We start from the raw sequence: 11,040 nt of genomic DNA on the forward strand, positions 1-11,040 counted from the left end.
GTCCTCTAGATTTCAGAAAACTTCGTGATTCTACAGAATTCACTTGATATTCCGGATTACTTGAAATTTTTTGAAATACGCACGTCCAACTTTTAAAATGCCAGATCGCCGCAGTTCCATGTTCAGCAAACGTCTTTTTGAACGTCTGGCTTTCATCTCGGACTTTCTCAGTTACTTTAAGAGTCACATAACCTACAGATCTCAAAATTATAGCTCCCAATTGTGATATGTTTTCCATGATGGGGTGGGTATACATTATATTACCAGTAAAGTGGGGGGGGGGGGGTAGTCTGAAGACCCAAATTAGGGAAAAGCAAGCAGAGCGATCAACTTAAATAAAACTGAAATGTTTAAAGCTACTTTCAGCATGAACAGCACTCTTCGTTCTTCTTTGCACCATTGTTGTCTGCCCCCCTTTGGTCTCGTGGACATGAGGAGGAGGAGGAGGTGAGTTGAATTGCGGTCGATTTACTGTCTCTGATTTTGTTCCGCTGGTTGAAAAGGCACTCGTTTGCAAACTCTTTGCGAAGAATTGAAGCCATCTCTTGGAAAATCTGAACCGATATCCAATCAACAAAATAATGTGCCTAGACCTGTTTCATCAGTTTATGTAAACAAACTCGTGTTTGTCTAAGCTTACCCTAGTCAAGATCTGGACTTTAAGAATGAGTCGTGGTTTTATCATAGACCATTATAGTCCCAAAAAATATTTTCCATGGGTCAATGCAGGGTCTTTTCATGAGTCAATTTATCTAACATAATCTTCATTAGTTAAAAAGGGTCTTCTCATGCTTCTTTACCGGGCTAAATTGAGCAGCTTGGTTGAGCTGAAATAGTTAGAAAACTCGAAAAATATAATAAAATCTTAAGGGTGTAAAATAATTATTTTTGTTTCGAATTTCTCCTTTATTTGGATCTTTCTCTGCTAGCGGGCCCCCATTTTTTTAGGTTATTTGAGCACCCCTCCCAAATTTTAGTTTTTGCGAATTGCAAAAGCGATATTTGCATTTCATTGAAACATTAGTGTCTAGGTAGACTGAAGGCACGTTTAGAATAGTTTCCTTTAAAAATTTTTAAAAGTTCAGCCCTTATTGTAGCCAAAAAATGATATAATACAGACATTTTTATTCATGCTTACGTTATATGCAACAAAATTTAGTTGAAATACGTAATACTTTCAAACCATAGCTGTGTTAGCTTTTAATAAATGCATATTGTTCATATATGTTCATATATAAACTTTCTCTACTTTAACAGTATGTTTTAACATGTATAAATGGGGGTACAAAACTAAACGCGGGGGCTAGCAATAAAGATCCCTTTATTTTAAATTTAAATTTGTCGGATTAAGCTCGTTACATCGTTATTAGGCGGAGAAATAATGGTATAAAGCTTTCATTTTTACACTCTTCCATCCACCGTGTTATTTTTGGTGAAGATGTGTGGGACTAGCCACTACATTTAATACACTCGTTGAGAAAAACAAAAGCACAACATGCATATTACATAGCAAACCGACTCGGTAAACCGACCAATTTTAGTTAACATAATTTTAGCTGTTCCTTTTGTTTTTTATACCAATCGACGCACATTGATCAGGAGATCTATTTTTGGATAAAGTGAGAACCTTACTTGCAATTGAAATCCAAATAGAAGTGGGCAAGTTTTCCATAAGCAGCTGTGTTTTTAGTCCCACGTTTAATCTGTTTGACTTGCCCATGCCTCCATAATTTTAAGTAAGATTTTGCTTTATGAATTCAACAACTTTATGGGCAAGATTAAACCTTGAACAGATATCATATGGGACTAAAAATGCAGTTGCTAATGGTAAACTGGTCCACTTCTATCTAGATCTGCTCTGTAAGTAAGCTTCTCACTTTATCCAAAAATATATCTATAAAACTACTGATGATTGTGCCTCGATTGATATAAAAATCAAAAGACACGGTCGAAGTTATGTTGACTAAAATTGGCTTAAAAATGGGCAGTTTACCATGTAAAAATTGATTTTATGCGCTTACTTTTGTCAGCGATTGTACATACCTTTATAATGGCGTAAAAATGCCAATTATGTTAACTCTAGATGATCATTTTCCAGACGGGTATTCCAGGGTTTCCCCCCACAAAAGTCAATCAATGTTAACGTAAAGTGATAGCTGATAGCTTTTTGATACAAACCATGTCAATATTTTGAGATGTTTTGGCACTAGCTTCGAAGTACTGGATTTTGTGGTTCTGGCAGAACTGAAACAAAAACAATCTGAATCTGTAGCTTTTCTTATAATTCAGGCCACTCTTTTTCAAAGCACCCAAAATGCAAACGGTATATAAAAAGAGAACGAGCAAAATAATTGGACGCCCAAATATTGAGGCCAAAATAACGGGCGGTGAAACCTATTCTTTTTGCAAATTATTTTTTACCACATGCACTTTTTCCAGGCTCAGTATGAATATATCATTATCCTTAAAAGAGAGAGAAAATCTCAATTCTTAAAAAATAATTTTCCATTTGTATGCATTTTAATGTTACGGTAGTTGAGGAGAGAAGCAAACGCAAAAATTAAATTCTTTTATTTACTATTTTTAGGAAGAGCTAGATGAGTTACCGTTTGGGCTTCGGTTGAAGATATTTGTTTAAGAGTGTCATCTAGGTCAGCTTTATTTCCAACTGCAAATATGATGACGTTGTTGGGTGCAAACTGAAACAACAAGAATAAACGTAACCCAGGCTGAGCCGCGCGACCTAGGATGTCTCTGGTCAACTACAATTGGATGAAGCACCTGATTTAGGATGCAACCGATAGATAGATATTGATGCAGCAATTTTCTGATTAATGAATATGAGCACGAATATTCTTAGATTTGATCCACTCTTCTTAGATTTGATATACTTTACCTGTTTGACTTGATCGAGCCATGAAAGAAGACTGTCAAAAGTTTTCCTCTTTGAGATGTCAAAAAGAAGGAGGACTCCCTGTGCTCTTCTGAAGTACTGTCTAGTTATGCTCTGATATCTGTCTTGTCCAGCAGTGTCCCTGGAAAAACACTCGACTGTTTGTTTCCCCCGCGAACAAAGTTTCGTTTTCATTGACCTGTGTGACAAGCTAATGCTTGTTTTTGAACTGATAATAATTTAGATAGATTAATAAATCTATCTAAATAATTTAGATAGATTAATAAATAAGAAAAAGGGCAGCTGAGAACAGGCCGCAGTAGCCTAATGCTGTTCCGCTGCGATTACGCAGGAACCAAAATTATTATTATTTATTATTAATACCAAGTGGGGATATCCAGCACAATTCGCATTAACCTTTATTCAGATTTATTAAAAAGATAAATCGAATAATTAAAAGAAAAAAATAGCTTCTTAAGCACAAAATATGACTAATGAGATCACCGCATCAAACGTGTTTTAAGGGCTGCTAAACGAAATTTGACGGAAAAGCGCATAGAAAACAAAACAATAGTCGAGAAAATCCTCGATTTTTTCCGTACTTTTCTCTGCAATGTTTGTGCAATGGCTTGCAAATCTCTTGCATGTATCTCAAAGGACAATTGTCGAGGTCTCAAGTTTTTTTCTGAGAAAAATAACTTGAAAACACGTTTCTTGAATAAAGATAGTTCATTGGGTTAAAGTACACATAGGCCAGGAAGAGTAATCTCTCAGGAGAACAACACATAAAAATTGAGTCATTGGATCACAATAGCAACTAATTCGAGTTAACAGGTACCCTCGAAGAATGACAAAATTACATTTTTTAGTGTTCCAAAAGTTTACAAACATAATTAATGGCATTTGCTGAATTACTAGGATACCATTTTTGAAGAAGCCACAGAGAAGTGGAAAAATCAACTCGACGATAGGTGTTCTTCTTTTAATTTCCACAAGTTGATGAAAAGTGTTTACTGGATCATTTTCGTCCAACATCTCAAAAACTTTATACAAAAAATTTCCGTATTAACTATCTTTTTTTCTCAAAAAGTTTTCCAAGTTACTATCGAACTGGTTGCAATTACTGTTCAAATATCAGTGGGCACCATTCCTGGGGTAAGATGTTGCAAACATATTGCAACTTTCTAAATTTTTCCAGAAAATCTTGACTTCATTTGGTTCTGAGGAACATTTTCAACCTCCTCGTTCCAGAGAGCACGAGAAAGTACGTTGCTTGGCAATTAAAAAATAGTTAAATTCCGGTTCATCATTTTTGAAAGATAGCAAATTACAGCTTGTTTGTTAAAAGTTTTGTTTTAAAAATAAAAAATTTCATCGGCTTGTTTAGAAGACATTCGGCCATCTTTCCTTTTTCATCTATTTTTGAGATTAAAGGATCAGAACTGTAAGGAATATGTTCGCCGAAAAAAAATCATAGCCAACTTATTAATATCTGAAATAGAAATTTTTACATTGTAGTTTATTTCAAAATAGCAGATCATCCTTCAAAATCTTTTAGGACGCAAAAATGTTTTGACATCGGTGAGCAAACTTGTACATTTAAAATTAAAAAGAAACAAATCAAGTCAGCATATAAAATTTCTCTCTTTAAGCATCTTATTATTTCAATTTCCCGATTTTCACTGAATAAAATATCTGTGCAGTGATTAAAACACAAATTGTTATGAACTTACCTATCATATGTTTTTGGTTTTCCAGCGGTATCAAAACGTTGCTCAATTTTTTTTCTCGTAAAATCTTTTGTTTAAAACTGTTTTTAATTTTTGATTGTTATGTCAAATGTACGAGCCTATTAAATAAATGATTAGTTTTCGGACAATTAATTAAATCCTTAAATTGAAGTTGGAACTGCGTTTCAAATTCACGAAACTTGTTTGTTTTTAATAAAGCTAAAAAATTTCCATTTAACCAATTTGAATTGTTCCGCGGTAATATTATCAGCCTGGCCTTTTGGTGAAGATTCGAAAGATTGGTAGACCTCAGTGTTTGCTGACTCTCAGCCAAAAATATTCTCTGGATTGACTTATATGAGTTATAAAGAGCGTAACTGAAGAGAATTTGCCCAAAAAAAGTATTGTTGCAAGAAGTAAATATCACAGCTCAACAAGTTTTATCTAGCATTTGTCCAACTTTTCCCAAGAATGTCGCTTTAAAATCGTATTAAGTTTTTCAATTTAATGAGTCTTAAAGCTTAAATAATTTTCTGTTACTCAACTCTGTAATGCTTACAATCATTCAATTTAATTTTTGAGCTAAAAAATGATTTTTTTTCTTAGTTTGCATTCAAGTTCAAATGGCTTGCTCACTTAAACCCGGTTTAGTAGACATCAAAATTAAATTTTTTGCGCATTTTTTGCATGTAATTTTACTGTTTTTCGATGCAGGAAGAAGTTCTCAGAAAAATCATCGGCAAGCAACGGGCCAATTCCGGTGAAAAATTGGTAAACGTTTTTAAACTTTCTTGAATAATTCTTTCAGAATATCCATTTTATTGTGCTGGTAAAAAAACTGTACATTTTGTATTCTTGTACTGGTGAAAAATTTCGTAAAAATTTTTCAAGCTTTTGTTATAACTCTTTCAGAATACTCACTTTTTTCTGAAAAAAATTAGGGCAGTTGTTTTGAGTCAAAAACGAAAAAAAGTAGGAAAAATGCAAAAGCAAAATTTAGACATGAAAATAATGGTTTCAAAGAAATCTAATCGATTGTTAAATTTTCCAATCCGAGAGCTTGGGCGTATTAAATTTTTTGTGCAGAGATTGTTCAAGAAAGAAAGAAATTGTTCTCAATTTGTTGATGCAATTTACTTTGTTGCAGCAACATTTTTAAAATTAAGTAAAGAAATTTCTCGTTCATATCCCGTGCTTCAAACACATTTATAAGTCTTTTTTCTTTCTAAAGTACTCATTTTTTTAGTTTTTGAGCACCAAAAATTGTATGAAAACATTCAGATGTTCGTTTTTGTCTGTGAGTACATTTGCAGAAAGTCAATATATCTTGTGTCAAATGAAGTCGATAGTCAAAACTACTTACCACACTATTTCTAATCAGCAAGAAGCTACTTACCACACTTGCAGTATTAGTGGTTCCCCTGATAGTTCTATGGTACGGGTCATGAAGTCAATTCCTGAAACGTAACAAAAAACGATTGTCAGAATAAAAAATATGTTCTCGTAATTTCCTCAAAATTTGTTCAATGTTTTTTGGCAGCTATTCATACAAAGAGGCTCGCTACTATGTTTGGACTCATAAATGTTCCCAACCGTCGCATGCACATATTTTCTTGTGCAACCTTGGTTGAATCTCTGGCAAAAAGAGTGTAAAAATGCAAATAAAAAATGAGACGAAATAAATGTTTCACATTCTGGTTCTATAAAACCCATTATTAGACGGTAAATTGAAGCACAATTAGCGTAAATTATGTTTGAGTTGAGGCATTTACGAAGAAGGAAGTGATGCCTTAAAACCTCAGGAAATTAAGGGCACAGTTAGGGTCAGTTAAAGTCCCTAGTCTTGACGACCGAACAAAAACAACGTAAAAGTATTCGGCTTTTTAGCTTCGGTATGTTCGGTTTGAAACGTAGGAAATGTTCGGTACGTTTGGTTTGAAAGGTAAGAAACGTACGGTATGTTTGGTTTTATATGTAAACAAGGCGACTCGGTAATGTGCAATGGCACATAAGGTTCCGACCCCGCCCATCCACAATTTTGGCATAATTGTCTACCAAATGAGGAACAGATAGAAAAACCCAAAAATGTTTTGCGAATCCCAAAAAAGCCCAAGTCTTTTTCAAAAAATTCTGTATGAACGATAAGATAGCCTCCAACGCAAATAACTCAGAGGAATGAAAATTGATGCATTAGATTGCTGTAATATGTCAACATTAAGAAAGCGAGTCAAGACGAACAGCAAAATCAAACAACAACAACAACAACAACAAACATTAATTACATCAAAAAATTTATGTCCCTCTTAAAAACTAAATTTAATAACAAAGTCAACATACCGTCAAATAAACCTAAAACTAAACAAAAATAACTTATAAATCACCAGAAAACATATGCGACCAGTCCATAAAAAGGTTTGGTAACAATTATACAAAAAAGAACAAAACAGTAAAGTAAAAAAATTAACTTATTTTTTTGAAACAGTTAACTTCAAAGTAATAAATACCATTAGGAATGAATTAATATTACCACAAATTTACGATTACCACTGCTTCTATAGAAGGGCATTAGGACCTGTCCTTATTCATCTTTTAAAGCGGCTAAAAATAACAACAAAGAACAAACAAAATTTCAATTGAAACTTGCCAGAAAACGCTGTCAAAACCGTCAAGCCAAATTTTGGCACTCAAAATATATTTGATTGCGCCTTCTTCAAACAACTATAATGTAGTACGTGGCCATTCATTAGTAAGACTAGGTAACAAGTAGACAAAAAAGCGAAGTGCTAAAGTATGTAATACTTTTAATTTTTTTTTTCGAAACAAAATTACATTCAATGTCATGAAAGGCATTAATTACAAAAAGAGCTATCTAAATAAGGTCGTTTGTTCATGAAAAAGAAACCCTCGAGACCTGTAATAATCCAGAAAATTTCTTGCATCTACAAAAAGATCGTCAAATATGACAAAAATCAAATTAATTTACTTTTTTTTGTGAAAAACCGGTGTCGAAGCCAGTAAGGTCATAACAAATTCTTTTTAAAAAAAAATTTGGGACACCAATCCCTTTTATTCCCTTGACACCCATAATGTCATATTTGACCTGTAATTAACTAACGAGATTAGGTAACAAAAAGAAACAAAAAAGAACAAAATTGCGAAGTTAAAAAGTTTTTTTTTTAAATTTTGGAAAACGATTGTTTTCAAAGACATGAAAACCATCAGCTATCTACTAATATCAGAATATCGGTTCTTTTATTATTCCATGAAAAGCCAATGAAAGCTATCACTATACACGAAATTTCATACGACCGAAACGACAAAGTATAAATGACAGTTAAAGACAAAATTAAAAATTCAATTGATTTCTTCAAGAAAGAGGCGTCGAGGCCGTTTAAACGATGATGTTTATCTTTCAGGATTTTAATATGTTCAATTGTGTCTTATTCTGAATGCTAATAAGGTGACATGAAAACTGTCAATAATGTGATAATGTGACAAAATTAGAAAACGTGAAAAACTGGCAAACATCAAAACAAACAAAAATCTGAAATCTTGTAGTATCAAAGCCAGAAAACAATAATTTCAGGCTTAAAACTGCAACCGAGAAAAAATGTTAAATCAGTAGAAGGAAAAAGCAGTCTTTCTTTGCTGAAACTAAGCTGGAAGTTGAACAAATTAAGAAAAAAAAGAGGAAAAGTTGATTAGGCCATTATTTATTGAAAAGTCAATTATTTTTAAAAAAAGAAACAACCATAAACTTTCAATTAAAAAACTAAATGCATTAGCTTGGAGCTTTTTAGCAAGCGAATTGGTTGGACCTATCACTCCTGAGCTTTGACTTAATATGTTCTGTTCTTTATTATTAAAAAAAAAGTTTTTTTTTAAAAAAAAAGACCGACTGATTACAACCCGATTTTGTTTTGGATTGTAACAGTCCAAGAATGGCCCAAAACTAGCCCTGCTAATACTTATTTTATCCGTTAGGAACAATTGATTTTTCGAAAGTTGTAGATATAGATAATTTGTTAGTTGAAAACTCAAAATAAATTCTGCATTTTTGATAATCAACGAGTAAAGTTAGCAAAAAACGGCAAAATTTTAACTACAGTGCACTCTCAGCGGACTCTGAAGTAGAAATAGCCCCTCTCTGAGTCTACAAAGATTGTATGAGTGTTGTTTGGGGGTGTTTTGTCGGCAAATTTAATCAAAATGGGCTAAAGTAGCTTATTTCGTGCTGTTTTTGATGAAAAAGGCTAAATTTTGAAGTGTTTATCCAGATTTTTTGACCAAAAAAAATTAAATCAAAACAATCAACAATGCTTGTTCGTCTTCAAAAAAAAAATCAACGACATTATTCTTAAAAATTATAACAAATTTTAGCAAAATTGACGAAAACTTAGGCAATAATTCCGGAAAATGTGAATAAAAACAACGTGAATTCACTCTTCTTTTCTCAGAAGTTTAAACCTCGATAACTCCCTCTAGAAAACGAAAATTAAACAAAATCTTTAATTCCATATTCTACGCTGGGCGAGCTTTCTAATGATACCAGTCTCAACTCTCTACTATGAATATATCGAGCGGCGAAAATTCACGGAACAAAAAAAACCCATTCGAGTATATAGTTCCTCCCCCCTCAAGAGGGTCGGAACAAAAATGGTCGGTCTTTTTCATGAAAAAATTTGAGATTTTTGTTTGTTTTGTCAAAATGGTATTTGCAGGAATTTCAAATAAACATCTTTGAGGAAAATTCAGAAAGAATGTACAAATTTATTGATATTTCGTGTATAGCTCGTTGAACGGTTTCCTACGCTTTAAACCCAAACACACCGTAACTTGTAACGTTTAAAAACCGAACATGCCAACAATACTGAAGAAAAAGACGTAAGGGTTTTCGTCGTTTTTTATTCTTGCATGCCGACGAATTTCTTACGTTTAAAAACGAGGATTTCCCTAATGGGGCGAGTTAAGGAAAGTTCAGGACTACTTTAACTTTTAAGGTTAAGCTAAGAGCCTGCAGCCTAATTCCTACTCTAATTAGCGTGCAACCTAATTCCCCAGTCGAGGAGTCGACCATATGCAAACAGCAATAAAGTCTAGGTCGGGGGTATTCTCCCTGCCTTAATTACATGGTCGAACTCATTACTAAAGTCGACCCAAAGGTCTTTTCATAGGTCGATCCACGGTTTTTTCACACCTTTATTACAGTTGACCAACGGTCTTTTCATACGGTCGGGCTACAGCAATGGTGATTTTTTTTACCAATAGTGGCGCTGTGTTCTGGTTCGAAGGAGGAATTGCAGAACTGTTTCACAACACAAGTCTTCCCAACATTCGTGTCTCCCACCAACACTACCCTGTACACCTGGTCATACTCTGCCATCACAACCACAAACAACAACAAAAATAACAAGGAAAATAAGGAAAAGCCACACGTTGCAGCCTCAAAGATCAACACGCTGGAGGAGACGCTCGATCTTCAAAGTTCGACTCCAGTCGCTGGATCCAGTCGTTTTTTCGTCCTCTTCTTTTGCTATGATCGTGTGTCTAACACCAACTGCGCCTCCATAAAATTGTCACCTTTAACAGAACTTTTAGAGTGCCTTTCTTCTCGCTTTGTTGGTTCAATGTCAACTATAAAAGAGAAAAGGGATCTATTGTGTACAGTTGGATTACAGACATTCGCAGGCGGCTAATCGGGCAAGAGAAACTATAAAATGCAATAAACAAAAAGAGGTAGTTTGCTCAGATATGTTAATGAAAACAATAAATTTTTGTTCACGGATGAAAAGCAACAATTTCCTATTCTATTGCACAATAGATCTGTTTGACCAAAATCGATTATTGTTCCGACCCCTCTTGAGGGGGGAGGAACTATATACTCAACTGGGTTTTTTTTTGTTCAGTCAATTTTGGCCGATCGATATATTCATCGTAGAGAGTTGAGACTGGTATCATTAGAAAGCTTGTCCAGTGTAGAATATGGAAATAAAAAGATTTTTTTGATTTTGGTTTTTGACAGGGAGATATCGAGGTTTAACCTTCCGAGAAAATAGAGTGAATTCCGTTGATTTCATTCACCTTTTTTCGGAATTTTTGACTAAAATTTCGCCAATTTTGATCAAATTTAATAAAATTTTTCATGAAAATGTTGTTGATTTTACCTTTACAGACAAAATACCTTGTCGGCTATTTTCATTGAATTTTTTTGTCACAAATTCCGACTAAAAATTTCAGAAAATTCAGACTTTTTCATCAAAAACAGCACGGAATAAGTTTTTTAGCCCACTCTGATTAAATTTGCAGGAAGTGCACACCCAAACACCACTAACACAATCTTTGTAGACTAAAAAGAGGGCTAATTCTACTTCAACTTCCGTTGAGAGTGCTCTGTAAATAAAACTTTGCCGTTTTTTG

At 33.8% G+C, this 11,040-nt stretch overlaps 1 protein-coding gene across 1 annotated transcript; it reads right to left on the bottom strand.

The window, feature by feature from the left end:
- Positions 1 to 284: 284 nt before the first annotated feature.
- On the bottom strand, positions 285 to 10,006 carry LOC142334812 (ras-related protein Rab-30-like). Its single transcript, XM_075383137.1, has 6 exons — positions 9,886 to 10,006; positions 6,020 to 6,080; positions 2,897 to 3,035; positions 2,607 to 2,699; positions 2,179 to 2,244; positions 285 to 554 (listed from the first exon to the last, which is right to left on the bottom strand). Exons 1-6 carry the CDS (start codon positions 10,004 to 10,006, stop codon positions 363 to 365), a joined length of 672 nt encoding a protein of 223 aa, XP_075239252.1. The 3' UTR covers positions 285 to 362.
- Positions 10,007 to 11,040: the final 1,034 nt, after the last annotated feature.

The sequence above is a fragment of the Convolutriloba macropyga genome, chromosome 2 (genome assembly GCF_964194025.1).
Source record: "Convolutriloba macropyga chromosome 2, txConMacr16.3, whole genome shotgun sequence".
In the NCBI taxonomy this organism is placed as follows: Eukaryota; Metazoa; Xenacoelomorpha; order Acoela; family Convolutidae; genus Convolutriloba; species Convolutriloba macropyga.